Source organism: Daphnia carinata, chromosome 3, assembly GCF_022539665.2.
Source record: "Daphnia carinata strain CSIRO-1 chromosome 3, CSIRO_AGI_Dcar_HiC_V3, whole genome shotgun sequence".
Classification (NCBI taxonomy): Eukaryota; Metazoa; Arthropoda; class Branchiopoda; order Diplostraca; family Daphniidae; genus Daphnia; species Daphnia carinata.
Genome location: NC_081333.1, coordinates 3,183,033 through 3,209,299, shown reverse-complemented (window position 1 = coordinate 3,209,299; position 26,267 = coordinate 3,183,033). Strand labels below are relative to the sequence as shown.

Below are 26,267 nucleotides of genomic sequence, written 5' to 3'. Positions count from 1 at the left end.
TTTAGAGTTTTTTTGTTGAGTTTGAGTTTTTTTGTTGTTGATTTAGAGAACAGACATTAAGGTCAAGTAATAATACTATATATTTCTTAAAGGGAAAAAGGGAGGGCAAGGTAACATTTTGTTTTTGTCTTTTAATCTTTTTCGTTTGTTGCATTGTTAAGTAAGGGGTAGGGAGGACGTGTGTTTGTGTGTGTATAGTAAAAGAAGAAAAAGAAGAGCAGAGGATTCGTTTCACCGTTTCCAAGACAGCTTAGCTCCGCTACAAACATAGACGGACGATGGCAATTGAAGACAAACAAACGGGTCAAGTGACTATAGTATACTTTAAAGCGATATAAAAATTGAAGAGGGTGGGAAAGAACACAAAACTCAAACGAAAACAAAAATCAAGAGCCTAAAGGAAAGTAACGTTTCGTTAGTAACATAATATCATACACGTTAACCGTTAACCTTGGGAGTGTGTGTACACTTCGACCAGTGCCAATTACCATAGCGGATGACCTGAAAGAAAAGAACATTATTGGAGGCCAGAAAAAAAGGGGAAATTTAGAATTGACCATAATCAAGAAAAACAGACTAACAGTGATTGAGCGCTCATGTCGAATATAATCCTCACTCTACACGACTGACAAAGGAAATGGAGCAGCCTATTACATCCTTGCAATAACACCAAGGAACAAAGCACTGAGACATGAGACAATAGGGCCAAATGAATATTAGCGAGATGGGCGAGGGAAAGGTTATGGTTGTATACACATAGCAAGTGCGCCAATTATATCAAAGACGTCCTCTCACGCTGGTATTAAGTCATCGATATTAGCTACTTTACTCCGCAAACTCAATCGCCTACGAGGAAAGATCTCTCTGCGAAAAAAAATGAACGCAAAAACAATAAAAAAAAAAAAAAACAATAGTCACAACCAATTAACCAGAAAGCTTTCTTCGTGATAGATGTTAGTCATGTCGAATAGAAAAAACGTCACGCAACATTATGCATACCGCGTTTGTTATCTTACACACACGCAGACACGCTGTCCATCACTTGCAGCTTTTTCTTTGCCAATGCTTTTTTTTGGGATCTGAAATGATTAACAGACATTGTGCGTTAAAATGTAGCGGCATTTAAAGCTGAGCGGGACAAATCTTTTTTTTTTTAAAGAAATCGGGAACTATTAAAAAGGGAGATCGAGGATATCTGATAGTATACACTCACAAGAAGAAGATTTGTAATTGTAAAAATGACAAACAATTTGATGATGTCGGTCACGTTTTTCTCTTTGGAATGACCTTTGTGAACATTCGTTTTTTACACGCACGACGAAGCAAAACTCCCGCACATTTTGTTTTTTGAAAGGGAAATTGAAACGAACGGCAGTCAACTCGGGACGATTTTTAAACATAACGCACCATACATATACAATAAAAGAACCGACATAACGATGAAATAGAGACAGCCAGTAGTTGTCCTCCTATACATGTAATATTGCTTCGGCGAAAAATAAGAGGAAAAGGATGGTAGAGAGAAAGATATAGTTGTGGTGTTTCGTTACGCTTACATAACAACAAAGAACAAAAAGGAAAAAGAGAACCTTTTTCTCTATGTGTGTCTGTGTGATTGTCACTTTTCTTGGAAAGTTTTGACGGCCGTCGTGTGCCTTTGAGGCCAATTGTATTTTCTCTCCGCGAGGGACGTCGTTTTTCGTTACGGAGTTGAGCGTTTTTCTTTTTTCTTTCGGCTTATAGAGGGGCAGTTGGACGGCAGCCGTCTACACAACAAGAGCAAAATAGATCAAAGGTGACGAGTTTGTCATCGTGAATTAAATATATGAGAACATTGAAATTCAGAGCAACTTGAATTTCAAACTTCCCGCCTTAAGTTATACTGCGCGTTGTCCAGCTCGTAATTCAGTTTGACCCGCAATGTTGATAAAGTGAGGGACCAATGGCTTCGAGCGCATATAATCAAACGTTGGCGACAACAAACAAACACCCCATGAAAAGGCCAAAAAAAAAAAATAGTTTGAATAGGAAAATTCTGGGATGACAATAAAGATACATCTTCCTTTGCCTCTCTCTGTGTGGTTCTGTGTGTGAGAGTCAAATCACTCGGAAGTCAGTCCGCATATGTGGAGTTTGTATAGCCATTGAGTGGCAAAGCCAAGTGGAGAGCAACAGCGCAACACACCATCAGTCGCATTGAAAATGTCTATCGACTAACTGTCACACACACACACGCAAACAATGCAGCGCTAGTGTTGCGATTCCGCACTTACACTGGGCTGCGTTCAAACAGTTTTTTTTTGTTGCGTCCTTCCGTCGAAAACTATGGCTACTAACGTATCCCCCCTTTTTTTGTTGTTGCGGTGCAACAATTCCGGACAAACAGAGAAATAAGCTGACGTCGGGAATCCTTTTTCTCTGTTGTTGTTGTTGTTCTATATGAAACGCACAGTAGCCATGGAACAAAAAAAAAACAAACAAACAAAATAAATTCAGCTCGCGAGTCGGGGGTCCTTATGTTTCTTTCTATTTGCCTCCGCCCATCCATCGCAGTCATCAACCGTCGGGGGGGGGGGGGGGGGGGGGGGGGTTCTGACCGACACACGCGAAACCGACCAAACCCTCCCCCACCCTAACAACAACTTTGCCTTTCCTTCCATAGAGGCACGTGCTTTACGTCTTTTTAGCTGTGTGTCTACGTTCTCCCGCTTTCTCTGCTGCGGGTGAATCAATACCCCAAGCTGCTATGGCGACGCATTGCAAATGGAGTCATATGGGGGGAATCGGTTGGGAGGTCGGCTCTCTACTGAACACAACAAATATTTATTTATATATTTTTTTTTTTTTTTAGAATTAAACATCAAATAAAACGCGCGGTCAGAATAACAAAAGTAAATACGAACATCGGCCTCTTCAATTCGTGACGTTTAAAATAATTCAAACGATATTTTGATCTAAAGAGATGCGGCCAATTCTCGTTGAGCGTGTTTAAAAGGATTCAAACATCGCGCGGGAAAACATTTGAATTCGTTTCTCATTTTGCGAGGATTTAAACGAGGCTAGAGGGTTGACTCTGATGGATCGATGACCTTCACGTCGAGGATGAAGCGCATCACATTAAAAAAAAAAAAAATCCATTTGGTTTACAGCTGTAACGAGCTACCGCACGACCATCACCGATCTTGATAATCGATACAACAGTTTGTTCCGCTCGAAGCTCCTAACATCCCTCATCACGGACGTGTAATAAGAGCCATAAGTCATCATCAAACATTGAGAAACGTCACATTATCATTGTTGCTGTTTGTAGATGGTCTTTGCTGTCTGCCTATTCTGAATAGCCACGCCCTTCGGGAAAAACGAAAGTTAATGGGGGGGGGGGGGGGGGGACTTGTCCACCTCCTTTTTTTCTTGAGTGTGGGGAAATGAACGAGATGCCCCATTCAATCAACATCCAACACGCGCGTGCCGGTACGGGCCTGCTGTCAATGTGATCGAACGTATGGGTGTGTAAAAGTCTGTTTAGCTCCCCGCCCCTTTCTATTCCAATCGATCAATATCCAAATGATTGCCAATCAATTAAAGTAAAAAAAAAAAAATGTGCTTTCATTTTTAATTGTCCCCTGATTCTGCACATCATTTTCTGGATTCCGGCGCTGTGCATTCCGAACGCAACGTGATTGAAAAAACAACAAACAGCAGAGGGAAAGTTGTCAACGTGAAATGCGCATTTGATATGAGCGTGGGTGAGAGATCAAACAGAGCACAAATCAGCAGCGCTAAACTTTCCCTGAGAAAGAGGGCACCAAATGAACGCAGCCGCTTGGAACTTTTAGAAAATGAACGAGAGAGTTGCATAGACATTAGCACGCAGATGGCGCACCATTTCTAATGGGCTTCCGGATGGGAACTAGAAATCTCAGCGCTTCTAACGGTAAAAGAATTCAAAAAAATAAAAGGAAAGACAAATTCATACCCCACAAATGCGGAGTGGCTTTCCGGGTTTCACGTTGCGCTGGATGGATGACCGGAAGTGATTGCCTCTTCGGTTGGCGAGTAGTCGGCAAAAGGCCAATCGTCCAGTGCGCAAGATGTCATCAAGTTGCCGCCCATGTTGATGCTGATGTGTCCGCTGTCGGCCGTTTCGGACGGCCTTGTCTTATTGCCTCCTCCTCCACCCACCAGTGCGTCATTCATCCGTCTCCGATTGCTACTCCGCTGGGCTACGACGGGCGAGAAAGGTTCGGAGCCGCTCTCGGACGCCGTGGCACCTCCCCCTTCACCGCCAATCAACTTCTCCATCTCCGTATCCTGGTCGGACAAAGCCCCGACCGATGTTGAACCCACAGAAGTTGAACCTCCGCCACCTCCGCCACCCCCTTCACCGGATCGCTTCAAAATGGATTTTTTGCGATCGGGACTTGCGCGTCCTCGATTATCTTTTGTTTGTTTTCAAAAATTAATTAAACTGCGGAATGCAAAAAATGATAGATAAATAATTCTTTTGAAAAAAATACCTGCGCTTTGGAGACTGTGGAATCGATAGTTAAGGAAACGTGTGGCGGAAGCGATACCTTTGCCCGTCAGGAAGGATGGCTTGCCACTGCTAGACGGACTTGATTTCTGACGGAATTTTTTATTGACCGAACTGACAATGCCGCCTCCTTTCAAACCGAACCCTCCGCTGCCGGCCTCCTTGTTCTTGGACGAACCGGTGGTCACGACGTTGGTAGGGCGATCCTCTTCATCCGAGCTGAAAGCTTCCTTGAATCTCGGCCGCGGCTTGTTGCTGGCCGTCTGAATTTTGCGATTGGCCGCCTGGGCTTTGACGGGCGAATCATCGTCGTCCGCTTGTTCGTTAATCGATTGATAAAGTAGCCTGGAAGTCTCGTCTACGGTGACGTAATGTTGCTGTTTGTTCTCCTTCTCCAACGGTTTCACGTACAAATCGGAAGCCTCTCTTTCTGCTGGACCCGTCCCGCTCTGCGGCGACCAGCCGGCCAAGTCGGTGATGCTTGGGAACGGATTGCAGCTGGCCCAAGTGTCGGAGCTGTCGAAACTGGCCAAATCCGTCGGTCTCGTCCTCCTCTGCGACCTGGCAGGTGACGATTTGTTGCTAGTGGACAAATGGATGGAACTGGGGGCCGTGGGACACGACGACGGATTGCGTCCCATTGGCTGCATTTCGATGAGCGTCGTTGCCGGCCCAGGCGTCATCATATTGATCACAGCAGCAGCCGAGGAAGAAGAAGAAGAAGAATAGGGCTGGAGCTTTTTGAATCCCGGTAGCGACTCTACAAACTCATTCAAATCCTACGAGAAATCCAATAATGAAAAACGAAAAAAGAAAAAAAGAAAAAAAAACATAAAAACAAAACATAAAAGAAAACCGAATGAAAAAAAAAAAAAGAAGAAAATATGGAACAGAGTCAAAAACATATCGATACACGCTAACATGTCGACGATAACAACCAACTCGAATGTGATGTATTCGAAATAATCAGAAATGTCTACGTCTTTCTTTTGCCTATTTTCTCCATGTTATGCTTTTTAGAAAAACAAATCTAGAATAAATGTAAAGCAATAAAGCAAATAGAAGGAAACCAAACGAGCGGAAGAACGTGGGTGTACAAGACATACACGGCTTTTCGGGGCGCACGGTGTGTATGTGTTTTTAGACTGAAGATATATAGCCTAGGGGGATTCGATCGCGATGGATGTGCAGTTTTCTCTTGTGCGTTTAGCTACGACGGTCGTGTAAAAAAAAAAAAAAGAGATTGCAGTTCACTGAGTACAAGACTGGACACTAGGGTCCCATCATTTGTTACTTGCATTCTCGTATATATATATATATACGAGGGCTATTATAGAGCTAACGCATATGATGTCTAGGATTTCGGAGCGGAGATAAACGGGAATTTAAAGATTTAAATCACGGTCACATAAAACAGAAAGATAAGAAAAGAGAAATGATGACCAACATCAATCAGACGGATTAGAATTTCTGATGCGGAAGGAAAAAAAAACAATTGAAACAAGCCAAGAGGAAGACTTCAAGCTGAAGAGATCATGCCAATATTTGTGCTGTCAAGGCAAGGAACGTAAAAGAAAAATGTGCGCGGACATTGAAAGCGAGTTTCTTAATTATTGTGATTGATTGCGTTGCCAAGTCAGCCAAGAAAAATTGGGCCGTTTAAAAAAAAAAGAGAGAAGAAAATTGAAAACCTTCCCACATTCTTTTGTTAGGTTATTGGTTAGCGAAGCTTGTCGTCATGGACGTAATTGAATTTGACGACTGGAGCCTTGCAATTTTTTTTTTTAATGAGCTCAGTATCTTTGGAAGTAGCCGAAAGAAGAAGCCATGTTAGTCATCGTAACAATAATGAAGACGCTATGAAAACAAAAGGAATTTGCTTTTCTTTTCATATTATTTGCGGTTATTACAGTTCAAAAAAAAAAAATAAATAAGAAAAATGGAGATTGGCCTTTTGCCCTGTTATTCAGTGCCCCCGTTTCCTATCTGCTTCCTCGTGTCGGTTAAAACAAATCAAATGCCAACTATTTAAACGTTTAATGAGATTGGATTTCTTTGTTGTGTTGTTATCGAATTATTAGAAAACGGACCCGATAGAATCGCGAAGGGAATGATATAATTAATCAAAAGAAGAAAAATAGGGATTTGCCGGGCAAAAATTGCTGGATAGATGCAGACGGACAGAAAGTTTGGAAACTATACAAAGAGGACTATATATTTTAGAGCTATACTATTAAAACTGATGGCTATGAATTATGATGTTTTGTGTAGTTACCTATGGATGTTTAGTTCCCCGCTCTTTCAATTCTTACAGATCCGCAAATTTCGTTTCTTCCGGTTGGCCTTTTTTTTTTCTTTTTTCATAACACACATTTTTTCTAAAACAATTTCTTCTGTCCGTATAAAGTTCTTTTTTTTTTTTTTTTTTTTGGTTTTTGAATTTAATAAATTTGGGATATTTGTCTTATAAATCACTGACGACCGGTTGAGCTCTCTGGGATTGCATCACTTGGCCACCCTGTATATAGTAGAACAGCACATTTAAAACAAAACAAATAATGAAACCCATTTTGATTGGGAAATTAATATAAAATTCAAAAAACTTTTTTCTAAATTTGCGTACAGGGCCGATGGGAACTAATGGTACAAAGGATTTTTATTCTATATCTAAAGGACGTGATTGTCTTGTGGATGAAAGGTCACTTAATCTCGACACTAAACCCCCAACTGAGTTGCTCTAGGCTCGTTTCTTTTTTTTTTTTTGACACTCGGCTCAATGCGATTCACTAGATTACGATGTGGGGGCCAAAAGGTCAATCACATTCGTTCTCACAAATGGCACCCAACGGCTTCTTTGTTGCGTCTATAAGCAACGATATGCGGTTAAGCTAGTACAGCGCAGTTGTGTTATGATCTTGTGACAGGGCATTGTTAAAGATTAATGGGGTAAAGGGCACCAAGCGTAATCATAACAAAAAGAAAAAAAGGCGTACTAAACATTGCATCTAATCAGCTTGGGTTAATTGCAATCAGCGCTAGACCTACACGTCTACGCGGATCTATAGCCGATGTTTTTCAGTATAACAAGACGGAAATTCAAAACTCATTTGAGATTACTACTCCCGTTATTTTCGATCTGAAATGCCCGTTCAATTTTCAAAAAAAGATTGAATCCATGCGTGTGACTTGAGCATTCGTATTGATCGCTGACGACGTGCTGGAAATTCTCTCTTTTTACGTATATAAAAAAATATATATGTATCGACGTATATTCTTTCTACTTTTGTGTGTGGTGACGTTTCTTTGAAAAAAAAGGGGGGTGGTGGATATAGCCCTTAACATATACACACACACACACACACACACACACCAAAGTGTCACAAGGCACATGCAGGCCGTCTAGACTTGTACAATACGTATTCTTTTTCTGGCTGAAGTGCATATTATTATAGTGAACTGCTAGACTATACAATAGCTCAAGCCTAATCAAATGGACATGCAATATTCGCGTTAGCCTTATTACATTTAAACTTAAAAAACAAAAAGCATTCAAAAAAGCGAACTCCATTCCCTCGTTTTCTACTCGAAATCTGATACGCTACTATGACTTAACACTTTAAAATTCAAACACGAAATTCAACGTAAAATTTGAAGAAAAAAAAATAGCTCAACGTCTAAAAAAAAAGGAAAAATGAGAAAGAAAAAAAAATTCAAATTTGTTTCTTTACCGGCGAGTGGAATGCGGAAGAAGGTGTTGCTGCAAGAGCAGCCACAGCAGCCACAGCAGCGGCAGCGGTAGAAGAGTTATTATTACTACTATTTGAATTACCAGGTGGCGCAGCTCGCACTGAACCGCCATTATCCGCACGACGCGGAGGCCTATTCGGCGACAGCGGACTACAGGCGGACGGATGTTGTTGATCGTTGAACGACAACAACCTCTTCCTCGAACACGGTGAATCACCTAATTTAAAATTACATTTGATTATACCATTTGACACTTGAAAAAAAAAAAAAAGTGCGATTCAAACATAACGATCGCAGCTCACGTCAGCCTGATTTCAATCGAACGATGTGTGCTGACATCAGCGTTTTCACACACGAAGTGCTGAGCGCCCCCCCCCTTTTCGTGAATCACATCCGCGTGATTGTCGAGCGAAAAAAAGCCACCGTTTGTTTAGCGAACAATGACTCATCATGCAACACGAGAAAAGCTTGGCATTTATTGCCAGTTAATAGCCTATTGTTGGATGGCCTTTCTTTTTTCTCTTATCCAAAAGTTTATGATTTAACACACACACACACACACAAAAAAAAAGAATAGGTGTTAGATATATTTACCTAAATCCACCAAATTGTTGGGAGGCGCTGCTGCGGGCGGGTGTTGAACGCCGCTGACGTTTGTTGCGGGACTGGAGGCGAGCAGAGCTGTCACGGCGGCGATTGATATGGCGCCTGTGGTGGCCGACTGTCTTCTTTGGCCACCGGTGGCAGGTACCAACCGATTGGCAGCTCCGTGTTGCGGATGCAGCATCAAACTGTGTTCGTGATTCTTGTAGCAACCGGTGCCCGTGTGGCCGACAGGTCCGCTCTCGCCGCCCATACTGTTCCCATCCGTTTGCGACATGTTGTGACCTTACAAATCCACAATCACAATAACAGATAAACAAAAATAAGGCAAACAAACGGAGGGTTTTTTAAAAAGATACACCCCAACATTTTCTCACGAAAAAACCTAAAAGTTTGTTTGAATTCTGGCCGAAGGGGGGGGGGAGGTGTGATAGACAAAATCAACGGGAAGCAAAGGTTCGGTATAAACATGTCGTAGCTCTTTCGGCGGCTTTTCTTCTGTTGATTGAAAAATAATTTTCATTAAGCTTGAAAGAGAAAAAAAGGCATACGTGTGATCATAATGATATAATCGAGCTGAACGAAATAGCTAATTGAATTCTGCTTTTGTTCCATGCACGTGCGCTGTAATGAACGGGCATAATAATCTAATTTTTAATCGTCGTGATGTACGACGCACATCAGCGGCGACTCAAAAGACAATGCCGAGAGATCAACGTGTATAAGCCTGTTTTCAGAATAAATGGCTCACTGGTGCGTGTAACGTGCCGTTCCGACTGAAAATTCAATTAACTGAATGTGAGAGAGAGGCAGAGAGAGAAAGAAGAGCTAAATGTCATCGTGTAAAGAAAGAACGGCCAGATGGTGACTTTCCCTACGTCACATCCGTGAGATAGTAAACGAGATGTTTTCATTCTGAAATTGTTTGACATTTGAACTTAAAAATCTGTAAAATTTAAATTATGAAACACGGTTTTCCAAATGATAGTTAAAAAAGATTAATGGAATCCGGATAAACAAAGCTCTTCAGTTCTTCCCCTACAAATTACATCTATCGCTATTTTTTCCAAATACATTTAAAAACGAAATTATTAAGAAAAATGGTAGGCATCCGCAAGACTCCCACTGCATAACTTCCAATTATTCTTCTCTATTTTTATTGATCCCCATCACATCCTTCCGGCCAAGCTTTCACCCTACCCGTTTGCGCTCCAGCTTTTCTTTTGCGCGCTGCGGCAAAGGCTAAAAGAACTTTATGTAAAGACTACGTATTAAAAAAAAAAAAACGCCTTTCTTATTGCTGTAGTAAAAGGCGAAGACAACCCGTTCGTATAATCAAAAAAAAACATCCGCAACGAATGAAAAAAATAGCATCATACTAACGACTATGGAGCGAGGCAAAGAGCGTTAGACCACAGAAGCATCATCTGTGCGGATACATGTAAAACACAATTGGTCTACAGACTCACAACTGTCGAGCCGTGAAAAAGGGAGTCAATAACATCTGCAACAGACAAATACAGTCTCCTTGCGTGCGTGTGTGTCGCTGTGTGCTGCGATATAAAGTACAGGCTCATTTCTAAAAGAAAAAGGGAACAAAAAATCTCACGTATCTGCTCTTGTTTAGATCATAAAACCCGAGTATAGTTAATAGCAGAGCGAAGCTGAGAAAGGAATTGATTTCGTACGTGATGCACAGTACAAATGTCATGTTCTATCGAAACAAAAATTTGAAATCGATTTTTTTTTTTTTTTTAAATGGGAATGAACTTAATCGAATACCATTTACAGCAATAACGATGGAAATAAAAAGGTCGGTTAAAAGCGTAATTTCTGTTCGATAGGATGACGTGAATGAAATTGCAGGCCAAAAAAAAATACAAAATCGAAATATAGAGCCTTTAAAAGATACGTTCCAGTTTAGACTGGATGCTGCGCTCTTTGCCCCAACTCTTATACGTTGCTCGTATATATCCTAGCATATTGATCGCTTGTTCACCAACCCACTCTCTGGACGTGTCCCTATTCCGCCAAAGGTTCTTCCGCAGTTAAAAAGGCAGTCAGAAGTTTAAACACATTTCTTTTTATTTCTATGGATTTGTACCTGGTTTTTTTTTTTTTCATTGCCCATTTTAACGTAACGTGCATGTAGAAAATGCGTGAATTTTTATTTGCTAACCCGTCTGAATCAGCAGAATTATACAGACCGCCATTTTGATAGCTCTTTTTTTTTTTTTTCTTTAAAAGACATTCCCGACCCAAACAACGCGAGCCGAGATTGCCTCTATACACACTCCATCCCCCCGCTTTTTTTTTTTTTTTTCTTAGTGTACACATTTCTCCCTAAAAGGCCAAAGAGCTAAAACGAGAGGGTGGGTTCTGGGCCCTATCGATCCGTTTAACAATCCGCTCTTGGCAATTTGAAAAAGAAAAGAAGAGCACCCGTACATACAAAAAAAAAAAAAAAACGAATGAAAACGTGAATAGAAAATCAAATGAAAAATGTTACCTGTATCGACGATGACGTCGATGATGTCCATGGATTTGGCGAAGGCGTCCCTCAGGTTGACGTGGTGGAAGGAGACGATGCTGCCCTCCCTCTTAGCCCGCTCCAGGGCCTCCTTGCGCTTCAGCGCCTTCTCCCTCCGCATTTGATTCTTGTAAAACTCGGTAAAATTGTTGACGACGATGGGGATAGGCAAGGCAATGACCAGTACTCCGCAAATGCAGCAGACGCTTCCGATAACCTTCCCTAGGGGTGTGACCGGATAGATATCACCGTAGCCGACCGTCGTCATGGTAATTCCGGCCCACCAGAAGGTTTCAGGAATGCTGGTGTACTTGGAACCCGGTTCGTCTTTCTCGGCGAAATAGCAGAGCGACGAGAAGATGAGGACGCCCATGGCCAGGAAGAGCATCAACAGGCCGAGCTCTTTGTACGAATTGCGCAGCGTAAAGCCTAAGGATTGGAGGCCGGTCGAGTGGCGCGCCAATTTCAAAATACGCAGGATCCGCATGATGCGGAAAATCTGCACGACCCGGCGCACGTCCTGGAACTGGTCCGAATTGTTCTTCGTCTCGATGAGCAACAAAGAGATAAAGTAGGGCAAGATGGCCAACAGGTCGATCACGTTTAGGGCCCCTTTGAAGAATTTCCACTTGCTCGGCGAGGCGGCGAAACGGAGCAGGTACTCGAGCGTGAACCACGTTATGCACACGGCCTCCACCGTCGCCAAATTGTGGTTGTCCATCGTTGTTCCGGCCACGTCGCCCTCTTCCTGCAGCGCCGGCAGCGTGTTGAGCGTCAGGGCTACCGTCGACAGCACGATGAACAGGATCGAAATCACCGCTACGACCTGACATTTTGTTTTCGTTTTTTTTTTTTTATCGTATTTTGCAAGTCGATTTTCGCTTTCAAATCAGCGTGGAGCTTTGGAATTTCTTGTCTTGTTAATTAGAGCCCCCTCATTAAATAAAAATTTTGTCCGGCGGAAATCAAATGTGAATGAATCCAATGGAGAAAAATCATCATTTTGGAAAAAAAGATGTCCGATGCGGGATTATTGAAAAAAGGGAATAAGCAGTGTGGTTAGTTGTTGTGTTCAAAAATTTCCCAAAAATGAAATTGAAAGAAAAAGGTGGAATTTTCAAAAATGTTCGTTGTGGTTAGAATAAATGTACAGATAAATCATAGTTCGTTCAGCATTCACCATCACTACCTAAATGAGTTTTTGTAAAAAATTTGTAAAAAGATTTAAACGGCATCAGCAATTTCGCATGCAATTTCGAATCTCTTTGGTGTTTTCTTCGTGTTTTCGCACTAGTCGATTAGCATAAATATAAAAAAAAATGTTTTAAATTACCATTCGAAAGAAACAACGAGAACCACGGTTTTTAAATACAACTGATGTCGAATAAACAATTTGCATTGATTTTCGACCATTATCAATCAAATGTCGCTACCTTCCCGTAGATTTTCATCGACCTTGCAATACAATATCGTAAGTGAAATAAAGATTAAGTCGAGTGACATTTCAAAAAGGGAAAGTTCCCCAAAAAAAAAAACATCAAACGTGCAACATCATGCTGACTTTAATTAAAGCCTAACGTGCACAATCTGCAGATGTCGTAAGCTACTGCGATCATTTGAACACGATGCACAGGTGGGATGCATGCAAATGACTTTTCCATGTCGAAAGGAAAGGACTGCAAAAATAAAAGAGGTAGGATAATAAAGGACTTTTCTCCATTCATTCCTCGACAATGTCTTCTCTTTAGCCAAAAAAAAGAAAAACAAATTTGGCGGGTTCAATAACGTGACTGCAGCCATAAATCTTTACGGATGTTGGGCGTCTAACAACATTTTTAACCCAGAGGAACAAGTCCAAAGCTGATTTTTTTTTCCTCTTTGCACCAGCGATAGCGAAGAATATTTTTTTTTTCCGATCCGAAGATTTTTGTTTTCCGAAATGTTTTAGCGAGTTGGAAAAGGGTTGGGAGATTTTAAAACAACTGCGCTACGCCAGGTGGGTTATACACGTAAGCCTTTTTGTTCCTTATTCTTGTTCTTTGCTATTCGATTTTTAAAAAATAAATAAATGGAAATGTACAAGGAAAGGCAGACGCATCTTGTTATTCAATCGCCTTTAGGCTTTTGAATAACAATGTCCCAAAATTGATGCAGCGCAGTCATTAGCCTCTTGAGGTCTTGTGGTTTGCCAGCCAGCTCACGTGATGATGCATTAATACGGAAAGCACTGTCGTTGCCTTTTGCCCATCCGAAATTTGTGTGTTTTTGTTCTTTTAATTTTTTTTTTTACGAATATTCGATTCTTTTTTTTTTTTTTTTGTTCATGCGTCCCAAAACATTAAGAAACATATTTTTGTGTTTTAACTGTCAATACCCGACGAGGTAGACGAAACCAAGAAAATGAGAAGGTCCAAAATCAAATGGAAGAGGGTAAAGGCACGAAAAAAAGAAAAGATGATGATGAAGGATGGAAATGAAACGTAAAAAGTAATAGATCGTTATCGATCCTATGTCTCTGTGTGAGGTCGAAAGCCAAGAGATTGTTCACACCGACACAGCAAAACAACAAAAACAGAAACACCATCGTCGTCATATTTCTAAAAGGCAGTTCCCTACGATTTTTCAATATCAATCACGCAACACCGTCAACTCTGTGACATTTAAAGAAAAAATAAATCAAGTCTATCAAGAATGTTCAACACTCCTATTTGAAATTCTAACCTTAAGAAACCATAATACTACCTCTACGCGTAATCAAACTATAGATACCTACAAAACATAATAATCAGTCATTAATGTTTAACAGAATTCTTTAGGCTATAATGATGGAAATAAAAATCATCAAAACACATTTTTCAAAATAGACATTTGAATCACCATTAGTGTTGCTTTCCTTGCTGACTCCCATGTAAAAAACGAGTTAAGTAAACACGTAGCAAAAGGACATCGGCGTCGAGGATTGCGGTTGTATTTATAGGACCACGGGGACTGACGCAAAGCCCATTGCTATTTAAGTATATTCTGCTCGACCTGTTGTTTGAGTTACTTGTCTCTTCCCATTTCTTTTTTAGTCTCTCCCCAAAGAAAAAAACGATGATGAACGTCTCTCCATACGCAATCTGCAACACGAATCTCGAATACATGCGGGATATTCCCTTCCCTTCCCGTACTAATCGAACGTCAATTTTAACATGTAATGTCCCCTCCTCCTTACGCATTCCAAGACAAAGTTTAACCCTACAAATATTACATTCTAAAGGAGGGCCATCCCTAGATTGAGATCACGTTCGTAACTTTGCCAAAATGTACAAGTCTAAATTAACAAACGCATTTGCATTCGAAGCGTCCCCGCTTGGCTGCGCATAATAAACGAGCTATTCCGGAGGGACGGATGCAAGTGAAGAAAAAAACAAACAAAAAACACACAGACTATTAGAAACTAATAATCATTTTTAATGGCCTCCCTCTCTCGCAATAGAGCAGTTGTTTGGCCCTTCGGGTCAACCATCTTTCGCCATTCGCAAAGTAATTGGATGACGCGCGAAAAACGAAAAAAAAGGACACATTTCAAATATCTTCAAGTTACGACGATTAAAGTTAAAAAAAAAAAAAAAAAAGCAAGACTTACCCTAGCCGGGAAGGATGATGTGGGTTTCTCCAGTAGATCCCACAAGAGTTTCTGGTAATGGGCGCATGTCCCCTCTCCGAATTCTTCCTCGTCGCGCTGCCGGAGACTCTCGGCCTCTTTGCGCATCTCCTCGTGGACGTGCTCCTTGCGCTGGTGGTACTTGTGCTGGCAGCAGGACTCTAGATAGAGCTCGTCGATGCCCCAATACTCTAGATCGTCGGAGAAGGCGATGACGCACATCTCCTCGACCAGATGCAGTTTGCCCGTCCGGTAGAAATTGAGAATGGACGAGAAAGAGCGCGGATGTCTGTCGAAGAAGTACTCGTTGTCCACCAGCGAGTAGTCGTCGCACAGTTCGATGATAGCCTCGTGGCTGTTGCAGTCCCTCAGCCGGCCAAGTCTGGTGTGCGGCAGCCGTTCCAGCGTCCGCCACAAGACTTCGTGCCGGACGCCGCCGACGTTGATGCTCACCCGGCGGTTGAGCGCTTTGCTTCGCATGATCATGAACGGCTCCGGCGGTAGGGACGTCATCGAGCGCGAGTGATACTGATGGAGGGGCACACCTGGACCGGCCGCACCTGGCGACGACATCATTTGAATGCGCATTCCGGCCATTAATCGCTGCTCTTCTTCCTCGTCTTCTTCGCGCTCTTCCTCGTCTCGATCCGTCTCACTGCCGGACAATAGTCCGACGCGTCCAGTTGCACTTTGCACATCAGCCGCAGCTGCCGCACCTGCCGCCCGCCTGATGGCGCTCGACATGTTGGGCGTGCTGACAGTCAGGACACTATTGTTGTTGGCCAACGGCTGTTCCGGATGATGGCCCCGTTCGGAGCGCTGTGATCGACGGCTCCAAGACGAACGCCATTCTGGAACGGTGCTGGAAGACGTGTTCGGCGCACGGACGCCCATGGCCTGCAATTGTCTTTTCACCTTCTGCAGCTTGACGCTTTGATGTTTCTTCGGCTGCTGCGATTGAGTCTGATGATGATGATGATGAAGCGGATCCATTTTGGACGGCACCAGGACGGCCACGTTCGGAGCCGTTGTGGGCGGCGTCGTCGTCGTCGTCGGAATAGCTGCCGACGTTGCGGGCGTCCCTGGCACCGCGTTCGCTGCTGGCAACGGCACAAAATTCGTCGACGTCATTTTCGCGACGCCAGCACAATTCGCTCCGCCGCCTGTGCACACCGCATCAACAAGATAATGATGACGATATCAAATATTGAACTCTAATTTTTTTTTTATGATTAGGAGCTCGTCCTTTTTTTTATTATTATTAAAATTAAACAGTGTGCATCGCAGTCAATATTGATAGCGGGTTATTTATCGTCGAATATTGGAAGGGATGAAAATTGAATGGAAAGAGGACCTCGTATACACGGATCAATGATTGTGTGATCGATATCGGAAGTTGTATACTGAATCGAAATATTGCCTTGTACAGCAAACAAGAGTGTCGATAAATTAGATACTAACCAGAAAGAAAGAAAGAAAAGAAAGAAATCAAACAATCTGATTGATTTCCTTTGAAGGTACGAGCTTAGTCTTTGTTTAGCTAATCGTTCACAAATACGTACTGTCACATACAAGAGAGAGCACACACACAATGTGGTATACGATGAACTTCAATTGCACAGATTGAAATGGTATTACCTTGACTAGCAGTGATCTTTGGTGAAGAAGGTAAAGAGCTTGGCATACAAGTAGATGCCTTTGGATTGTTGTCCGGCTTACTCTCACTCATTCCTCAATCTTGGGCAATCTGTTTTCAAACAAAACAAATATTGTTACATCGAAAATAAGTGTTAAAACACATAGCTTCATGCAAATAACAATAACTATCGTAAAAAAAAAATAATTTGTTCAAGTCATACAGTACATTCAATTAGATACACATCAGTAGCGGATGTTAGAGAGCGGACCACGTAACCGCCATTCAATTTGGGCATCGATTTCTCTCATCGAATCTATTCTTCCTATACATTATATAGCCCCCCCCCCCCATATAAATGGCAGATCAAGATTTCTTCTTTTATTTTCTCCGGAGGGTACAGTCATTTGTTTGTGCCTATATTGTATTAGTATCGCGTCCGTATATCTCGTCGCCAAAAGAACAAAGTTTCTCTTTTGTTTCTAGCCCTTTTTTTCCAATCCCTGATCGAATGGGTTTGGATGGTATCAGGATGTGTCTATGGCCAACGAGCCACAGAGAACGAAACCTTTTTCTCTATAGAAAAAGAAGAGAGTACGATATAAGGTAATAGTAAGTACTTCATATCAAAGACTATATAGAGTCCCAAACAGAAGTTCCAGACACACACACACACACACACACGCACACACGCTCTAGCTATATAGACACAGCCCCAAAACTGGCGGAGGTTTTTATTGATCTGCTTTTTGGGTATAGCAGCTGCATCCGCCCTGCAACTTGTGTAAAGGCCTACACTCGGTTTTGTGTACAGAATAGTAAGGTGAGAATAATTTTTTGTTTTAACAAAAGAAAACAAAAAACATTATTGTATGCAAAAGAAGAGATGGATAAAAGAAAGTAGAGAGGCTTATGTTATTGACAAATAATGTGTGTGTGTGTGTGTGTATAGGGATTTGAGGGGAACAAAAAAAAAGGAAAAGCCTGTTGCCTAAATGATCTGATACCCGTGTGATTTCGTTCATGCGCCATCAATTTTTTTTAGAAATATTATTTGAAAAAAGAAAGTGATACGTGGGAATGTATCGGAGTTCAAGTGCGCATCTCGTTTGCAAATGAAAGGAACGTCAAAGCCATTCCAATGAAAAAGTCAGTAGCCTAATTGTTTGACAATCGACCGTGAGCTCGAGGGCAAGAAACGTACGCGTGAAACGTGATGCCATAACCGAGAGTTACAGACACTGATACGTACAACACAAATGGTGAGCTAGTGTGTAACGGACATCGACAATGCCTTGTCTCCTAGCTCCGTTTCTTTTTTTTCTTCTTTCCTTTCCTATATTCCCTTTGATGTAATCAAACGAGAAGGGGGGATCCTCAGCAGTAATAGGCGTGTCCTGCGGTCCCTAACATCCCATTCCTATTTGACTGGTCACAATCGGACTTGAACAAACATGTCTCATAGAAAATAAAGCCCTCTCATAATTACAGATGACATTTGTTGTTCAACAGTAAGAGAAAACAAAATGCAAAATGCCAAAAAAAAAAAAGATACGACGAGTTCAATCGACGTCTATCTGCGGCACGCAAACGGGCGCTCGTACAGCGGAGAGTCGCCCGGTTTCGAGACGCGATCAATACGCCAGCACCAAACACGTTGCCTAGGAGCTATCGAGGTAGATATATATACTAGACACACGCAGTACACACAAAAGCTGCTGCTGCAGGGCTCCCTGTAGCTGCTCCCGACTGCCTACATAGACGCCATTCTTTCCTTTTCAGCTGATAATATCCGTTACGACTCTTCGACTTATTTTGTTGGGCTTTGAAATTATTTTTACGCGTTTCAAAAGGCTTATCCCACTAGCCGATTCGATACGCTTTCAATATTTTCAAGCAAAAAAAAAAATTGTTTTTTGACATTAGACAGAGAACGATGGCCGACGCTTTGCATGATCGATGAAATCAGACGCTACCCAACAGATTTGGGTAGCAGGAATCTATTGTAGACATGGAATAAAAATTAATTCGCCTTCTTTATGATGCTCGGAGAGGAGGTTCGAGTATGTGAGGAGGGCACGCGATAATACCTGAGACGTCACATCCAACTGGTGTCGAGGGGATTGGCGTCTCATGGCGTCGAGCCAAGCTCAAAGAGAGAGAGAGAGAGAAGGAGTCTATCGAGCAACACTTCTTCCTGTCTTTTCTCTTTCGATATAGAACTCGCCTCTATCTTCTTTTTTTCCCTATCCGTCTGCCTATCTCTTTCACAAGAAATGAAGGGACGCAAGGCAGTGGATACGAAGCAACAGCGTTTGTCGGTTGGATAACGAACAGAGCGTGATGATTGAAAAGAATAAGCCGTGCGGAAGAGAACAAAACAAAAGAAAAACGGATGAAACAAAAATCGTAATAAACAAGACAACATGATAGACTATGGGTCAATAGCGGGGGAGGGGATCATTACGAAAGGTAACAATAACTATTTTTAAATTCATTATAATTGAAGTTCGTCAGTTAGAGACGAGCGCTGGATCACCTGGATCAGCCAGAGCGACACGTTATGGCGTAATAAGCTCGCAGCACTTGCACCATCACTGGCACCACTAACACCGCAGGGCAACACTAACCGAGACACTGATGACTGTTCGTTTTGATGGAATGGCCAGTTGCAGGACAACACGTTTGTTATTATCATTTCCATTTGCTGCCTTTCCATTATTCGCTTTCTTTGATTACATTTGGATTACGATCTTTTCTATCTCTTTCGTAATTGTCTTTACACCACACACACACAAACACACACACAGAGATACACTGGACGAAGAACTGTGGAAGGGAATACTGCACTGGGATGTAGAGGTTCTCTTGTGTGTGTTTGTTCACCGAGACGACACAAATCGCGTCTAATGGCGACGACACGCACCACCAACTACGGCATTCTCACGACAGCACTCGGCGCCAGGCACGGTCGTTCTAACGACAACGACGTCCTAATGATTTCCCCCCGTTATTTTGCAATCTTCACTTTTCTTGTTCTTAGAAAAACAATTTAAATGAATGGATTGTGCGAAGGAAATCACTTGGAAACGGGGTTTTAAAATTCATTGAGCAAGGATGAAGTAATTTGACAATTTTGGAAAGGAATAACCATCTTTCAAATGAAAGGGACTCGCTGAATGGATGGGGAGTTCAACTGTGAGACCTCGTTCAACACCGACAACCCGCCAGTTACTGGATATTTCACTGGCAATCGTCATCTTTGTGTGTGTGTGTGTTGCGTAGGATTTTCTCTTTTTTTTTTTATTTTCGGGAGTGCGTACTCTGACCCGCGCGCTGCCGCCCGGATGAGGGGACCCAAAACTCCATCCGTCTCTTGTCTCTCCGTTCGTCCCTCCTCCCGATGTCGACCCGCTCTTTCATCGCCGGCCAGTCGTTATTGGTCGGAGAAGCTCCGGAGCGCAGGCGCTCGTGCAAAAAAAAACGAGTTTACCCCCTTTCATCTACTTCAGCAGTGCTCTGTTATGTGGTGGAGTGGTTTTCTTTGAAAAAAAAGAAGGAAAAAAAAAGGGAAACATTATCATTTCTATTCTAAACATATGGTGCTGCCATCTATTTTTCTAGAGCGAAAGTGACGCGTAATTTAATAATTTATTTACGAAAAAAAAGACATAAAAAGAGCAATTAAGCCAGTTTGAGATGAATCAGTTATGTCAAACTATGTAAGTGCTTAAAGATTCCCGATATAGCCTTTGCTGGAACCTGGCCAAAAAGCATGGACCCTAAAAAGTTGGGAATTGGGCGACAACGATAGCGTACACTCGGTAGCAGACGATTGCTGAAGAGAAAAGTTGTTTTTGTATGAAATTACAAATTTTTACGAAGGTATTCGTTTTTGTTAGTACATATTTCTAAAGTTAAGTGTCTTTTTAACCGTTTCTAGTTAGAATAATCCTAAACAGTATTAACATACGCAACAGCGTTAATTTGTAAAACATTGTCATTAAAACAATACTCCTGGGCTTGCAGTTCTATCTCTAGCTTTAAGGACCACCTTTTTTAAAATCTCATCTTGCCGAACCTTGCAGTCTTAAATTAGCAGTCGGTTCGGTCGACGAAAGTGCGAGGATACTTGTCTAAGACTCGTTGCCCCCATTTGGGTTATATCCATCAAAGTGTAGGATCTGGCCCGTTTACCACAGACACACCAGCAACACCGTAATGAACTGTGTTGTTTGTTTGTCTGTGGTGCATTTATCCTACCCAGAAATGATGCCTTCTAAACAATTACATCTTTTGTTTCCATTTTACAGGACCTGAAGCCGTCCATCACCTCTACTCTATAACCTTTCTTGAGGAATTCAAACATGTTTCGAGGAGTGGTAAGAACATTTACATAGTTACTTACCCCAAATCAAGCTCCACAGGCCAAACATCACCAAATTCCTCACTAAAAATTCCTCTATTCCAGACACCAACTTTTTAAGCTATTTATTCCGCTGTCCGAAACGCATGTGACTGAGCGAACCGGTGCGTCCCTTTATCCCATTTCCACCATGCGCGATGTTGAATATATTTTTTTCTCTCCCTTCCTCTCCACTTTAGTAGCCCTCTCTCCTCACTTCTGTTTTTTGTAGGTTCTTTTTCTTTTCCTTGCCTTCCACTCTTATTGTTTTCCCATCCATCCCCCCTCTTCAATTTTACTTTTTTCTTATCCCCCTTTTTTTTTTTTTACCAATCTCATTTTATTTGGTGTTGGTGCTGTCTCGGTCGGGGGGCGTTACATACCGCGCGGTTTTAAAAATAGCATACACCGGGACTCAGAGTGAGAGATTCAAGAGGTTTCCTTTTTTTCCCTCTTTTTTAAACTACTGGCGGGGGTAGTAGGCGCCGGTGATGGTGGTGGAGGCTGACACACGAGAAGTGTGACTACACGGTGCGACGCCATCACTTGAATGTATATTTCCCCGTCGTCTCTCTCGAGTCACTTATTCTTTCATCTGTGCTCTCGTTCCTTGCGTGCGAGGTTTTTCCAACATTTACGAATCTTCCCCGGCTATTCTTTCGTTCAATTTTTGAATAGATTTCTTGTGTGTCTGTGTTGTTTTTTCGTTGTCGTTGTTGACGTTTTGTCTCTTCTGATTTTCGGTGACGCACTGGACCGTCTTCCGCGTTCTCGTTCCTTGTTTTTCTTTTTTGCTTTTTTTCTTTGCGTTTAACTGACAGTGTCAAAGTGATAACAAACAACCCAGGAAGGAAACGCCAACTATACCCAAGAGCTTGTTTGCTTTTGCTTTGTTGTCTTTCAATTTTCCTTCGCAAAGAGGCAGCGAAAAGAACACCGATAAGAAGAACACAATACAAGCGCAAGTGTCAGTTGTTTGTTTGTGTATGTTTCCGTTTGCGCCAAAGACTCGAGTGAAATTCTGTTACGTCACAATTGAGTTCATCAAATTAGCGAGGGGGGAGGGAGAATAAAATGAACAACATTTCGTGCACGGTTGCTGGACATTAAAGAAGAAAATCGATTCCATCTTGTGTCTTTATCGATCTCCCCTTTATTCAAGATATTAACATTCTTCTTCGTTTGATTGGATCGGGACCATGACGCTCCTGGCAGCTTTTTATAACGTGGCTCTGATCGTCTTCATCGCTCTGCATTTGGCAGTAGGTGGCGCTGTAAGGGACATCTAATGGCATCCCTTCGTTTCGTATCTGATTTCTTCGTTCCCCAATAATCATTGAATGAATTTCCCCCAAAACTATGATTTTCATTTAGTGTGCGAGCTACAAATTTTCATGATGAATGATTAATCTTTTATTCTTCTCTCTTTCCAGTTGACATTTGGTGTTGGAATCTATGCCGGAATTTACCTCAGTCAAAACTACCAGGTATGTGTACCTTCCTATTGGCTATACAACCAGAATAGATGCATGCATGTAGACGTGTACATGCCTTTGTGTGTGTCTTAAAGAAACAACAAACGTGTTTTATCTACTCCGTTGCATTCCGATGTCAGAAAGAAAAAAAACTGGAACCATCTGGGAAGATACAAAAAATCTGTGCGTGCAGGGTCTGATTGACGTGTCTTTTCGGTTACCGACCAAAGTACAGAACCCAAACTGTTGTGGAAAGTTGAAAAAAAAAAAAAAAAAGATGACGGTCTAACTTTCGTTAGTGCCTGGTGATTACGAAGCGGGAATCTGCGTGAAAATAAGGAGGCATCTTCCCCATATGATCATTTTTTGGGGGTATTTCTATTTTTAACTGCTGGCAATGGAGATTGGGAAACTGGTACAGCAAAAAAAAAAAAAAAAAAAAAAAAAAAAAGAGTTAGATGGTTACCTTAATCATATTTCCAAAAATGATTTCAGCGCGTTTGTTTGAACCGTTGCCCAATTGCTTGCAAACGGCGGTTGGGAAAAGCCATTTGTTTGGATCCTTTATGATTATCGAATTTGTTTTCTTTTCTTGGTGTGGCCCTTGTTTTATTATGCAGATTCCGAGAGTGGACGAGCCAAAAGTCGTGTGGGAAAAGATCCAGTCCCTCATGGAGCAGTACAAGAAGCCTCCACCAACGGGCGACAAGTGAAGCCAAATAGCGCCTGCACCCCATTTTCTTTTTTTTTCCAATTTGCAGCCAAACTTCCATAAAATGAATATGACATGTAATTGTCCCAGTCTCGTGTTTAGGGAATAATATCAATACAAATGCCAATTGCAAGTGCATCATCCGCCTAGCTCTCTTTTGTTATTCATCTTTTTACTCCAAGCGACTTAACAAAAGCAATGACGTCACCGCATACTGAAGTTGCCTCTCGTTGGATGCCTCCCACCTTTTTCGAAAGAAAATCCTCTAAAGAAAAGGCCAATGCTTTGCATTTGACGTACACGTCAAATAGATTGGAAGTAAGTACTTATAAGAGGGTCGTGACGCAATCTCACCTCGTTACGGCTCCATGGCCGTCTTTCCTCGTGTTTTGACATGATTGGATGTGGGTCGCCAAGTCGTTATTGGTTTACTGTCATACGTCATCCGAAAATATTGGGGAAGGTACGGTTTGAATGGGATTTCTTTGGCTGCATGTTTTCTTTTTTTGGCAGAAACCTCGTGAGCTATAGAGAATGCAATCATTCACAATTATATATTGTGTAGAGGAGATCTTGGCGTCTGTTGGTGATCCTGACGACCTTCTTGGGTTGTGGGCGAGACCTCGATCCGCCGTGAACATGGCCAATCGCGTGAACCTGACAGATAGATTGATTCTTTTTTGAGTTTGCCAACACAACCTTTAGCCGTCATTGGTCATCACTTTGCTAGAGGTTAGCAACATTTGGCACGATAGAAACTATAACCATACGTGACTGTAAGTAGATGATGAAGAGGAAAGAATCACCTGTCTTGCGACGAAATGCTACAGCGGATGTACTCGTATTTTGCCAATCGGTTCCAATGGGTCCTAACAATGAAAAAAGGTTAATTATGCACAGAATGAGTTAGCGAACGAAATTTATTATTTTGGCCTTGTGCTACTTTTAGTCAGCTCAAGATAAGCTAACCGTAAATATTGTGCAACACTCCAGGGTCAACTAATCTTTTACGAGCAAATAAATCGCATTTGGCTGATAGCATCTCTTATCTAACAGAAGACCCTAAGCAGATGAACTTGTGTCTACGCGCAAGAACGCATTGTCCACCAGTCCGTTTCTACAGCTTAAACAACTGCATTATTACTCTTTTGTTAGTTAGAAGCTACAAAAACGAACAAAGAATTTGCCCGTGCAAGACGAGCCAAATAATGCCAAGGAGTTTCTTTGAATCTGTTCATCTTTCAAGAACTGTCAGACATGGCAGAAAAAAAGACGACTTATTAGCCTACTTTTTAACAATGAGATCTGGGAATAAGTCTACCCGTGGGGTTGAGAGAGTCCCGAGAAAAATTCAATGAGCAGAGCATCACCTTAGGAGAATGTGTAGAACTTGAGCAGATTGTTGAAAATGATCTCACGAGTCCTCCTGGTTTTTTTTTTAGATTAGCAGTTCAGCATTCTGGCGTTGCTAGCGAAAATCGAAGTCTTCATTATTGTGTAAGGGACGTTCGGAATGACCTCCCCATCGTGGAACTTTCCGTGTTCCAGTTGTACACTTGTTATGTTTGGCACGCAGTTGAACCACATCTATTGAATGGATTAGATACAAGAGGAATAATAACTTCACAATCCTGTTGTTCTTCAAACTAACCTTTTTCCTTTACTACCAGTCGTCCAGTGACTCCTTATACTCAGCGCTGCTCTTCGATAAAGCAATTACACCGATGTTTCTCAGAACCTTGATTCAAGAGATCGCGGAATTCATTAAACAGGCCTGCAAATATTATTCAAGTGTTTGCAATCACATCAGGTCATTAGACATCATTCATTATGGAAGATGGATAATTACCTAACTGGTGTCTTTCTCTTGAAGATAACAGAGTACAAGGACAAGACGAGGTCAGAGCTAGCAGTAACTTATAAAAATGAGTGTTGGGTGTAGGTTCTCTTCATTACGAGAAATACAACTGAAAGAGAAGATGTCGAGTCCAGTATATTGTTACCTTTTCTGCCTGTTGGTCGTTCTTTCGTTTTCAGGTAATTGAAATATTTGCACGTAGAATTATATACTCCACGAAATTTGAATTTCTCATTTTCTTTTATCAAAAGCGTGTTTGTGTACCAAAGATCCTGATTGTCCGTTTGGCAGTCCGAAAATAGATCTTGAAGATCCTGATGGCCGGTGCGACCGTTTCTGGCTGTGCGAGGATGGCATGACTTCCGACATGTTTTGTCCATCAGGAAAAGGTTTTAATCCTGCAACTAAAAAATGTGACGACAAAGCTCCTTGTTTGAGTGATCCATCAGCAGCTGCGTCCGAAAGGCCGGCTGGTCTCGCTCGTATCGCGGATATATTGGTAACGAAGTAAGAATAGATTAGCCAATGTAGTGAATTGCTGCAAACTTACCATTTCTCACACGACTATTATTGCATACAATATTTAAAAAAAAATAACTATAAACTAATAGAATTAATCTATATTGCAGATCGATGCCAAGTCCAACCGACGGCAGTGACAAGAAATTAAATGGACTTGCAACATTGTCGTCATTATTTACACCGTTGATTCTTCCACTTGTCCGAATGGTTGCTGGCTAATATCTTTTGTTTCGAAAATGTACAAGTTAAAATCTATTGTCAGCATTTTCAATCAAGAATTAAATACCGGTCTAGCAGTTTCTTTCGTACAACATCGTGTCTTCTGATGGAGTGCTTGTTGTTGCTCCATAAAAGACGGAGCTGATTTGTACGATAAAAAAGTCTTAACCTATGCAAAACCATAGAAAGCAAAGTTACACGCTTTTGTTAAGGCTCCATTGATAGATTGCCATGACTTTCTGAACGTGCTGAAGATGTGGGTAAAAACTAGGCAGCCCCTCTTGTCGTATCGATTAGCAATTCTTGCATACCGAGTTATGCACAAAAACTGGCCTAGCAACAAAAGAACTAAAACCAATTTTTGGTTTGTTCTTATCTAT

General features: G+C 41.8%; 2 protein-coding genes and 1 long non-coding RNA gene across 5 annotated transcripts; 2 read left to right on the top strand and 1 right to left on the bottom strand.

Annotated features, from left to right (window-relative positions):
* Positions 1 to 62: 62 nt before the first annotated feature.
* On the bottom strand, positions 63 to 21,451 carry LOC130693259 (uncharacterized). Of its 2 annotated transcripts, none has more exons than XM_059494559.1 (10): positions 21,105 to 21,451; positions 19,236 to 20,238; positions 16,699 to 16,807; positions 15,043 to 16,223; positions 11,394 to 12,240; positions 8,876 to 9,169; positions 8,263 to 8,498; positions 4,518 to 5,178; positions 3,977 to 4,439; positions 63 to 1,766 (listed from the first exon to the last, which is right to left on the bottom strand). In XM_059494559.1, exons 3-9 carry the CDS (start codon positions 16,787 to 16,789, stop codon positions 4,006 to 4,008), a joined length of 3,744 nt encoding a protein of 1,247 aa, XP_059350542.1. In that variant the 5' UTR covers positions 16,790 to 16,807; positions 19,236 to 20,238; positions 21,105 to 21,451; the 3' UTR covers positions 63 to 1,766; positions 3,977 to 4,005. The 2 variants fall into 2 exon arrangements, with proteins under 2 accessions (XP_059350542.1, XP_057372367.1); XM_057516384.2 differs by having other exon boundaries at positions 4,518 to 5,313; positions 21,105 to 21,443.
* LOC130693337 (uncharacterized) lies at positions 20,491 to 23,426 on the top strand. The gene is made up of 4 exons (XR_009001665.2): positions 20,491 to 20,581; positions 21,010 to 21,078; positions 22,535 to 22,588; positions 23,197 to 23,426. It is a non-coding gene; the product is annotated as an uncharacterized LOC130693337 (long non-coding RNA).
* A 1,712-nt stretch (positions 23,427 to 25,138) lies between these two features.
* Positions 25,139 to 25,921, top strand: LOC130693332 (uncharacterized). Of its 2 annotated transcripts, none has more exons than XM_059494574.1 (3): positions 25,139 to 25,325; positions 25,398 to 25,645; positions 25,776 to 25,921. In XM_059494574.1, exons 1-3 carry the CDS (start codon positions 25,214 to 25,216, stop codon positions 25,803 to 25,805), a joined length of 390 nt encoding a protein of 129 aa, XP_059350557.1. In that variant the 5' UTR covers positions 25,139 to 25,213; the 3' UTR covers positions 25,806 to 25,921. The 2 variants fall into 2 exon arrangements, with proteins under 2 accessions (XP_059350557.1, XP_057372449.2); XM_057516466.2 differs by having other exon boundaries at positions 25,398 to 25,653.
* The last annotated feature ends 346 nt before the right edge of the window (positions 25,922 to 26,267 follow it).

What these genes read in the sequence shown, in the direction of transcription:
- LOC130693259 (XM_057516384.2), bottom strand. Translation starts at nt 16,789, where the DNA reads ATGAGTGAGAGTAAGCCGGACAACAATCCAAAGGCATCTACTTGTATG. An exon ending in AAAGATCACTGCTAGTCAAG is followed by an intron (nt 16,224 to 16,698) that starts GTAATACCATTT and finishes CGGTGTGCACAG; the next exon opens with GCGGCGGAGCGAATTGTGCT. An exon ending in CGACGTCATCGTCGATACAG is followed by an intron (nt 9,170 to 11,393) that starts GTAACATTTTTC and finishes TGGATTTGTAAG; the next exon opens with GTCACAACATGTCGCAAACG.
- LOC130693332 (XM_057516466.2), top strand. Translation starts at nt 25,214, where the DNA reads ATGAGTGTTGGGTGTAGGTTCTCTTCATTACGAGAAATACAACTGAAA. An exon ending in GGTCGTTCTTTCGTTTTCAG is followed by an intron (nt 25,326 to 25,397) that starts GTAATTGAAATA and finishes TTTTATCAAAAG; the next exon opens with CGTGTTTGTGTACCAAAGAT. An exon ending in GCGGATATATTGGTAACGAA is followed by an intron (nt 25,654 to 25,775) that starts GTAAGAATAGAT and finishes TCTATATTGCAG; the next exon opens with ATCGATGCCAAGTCCAACCG.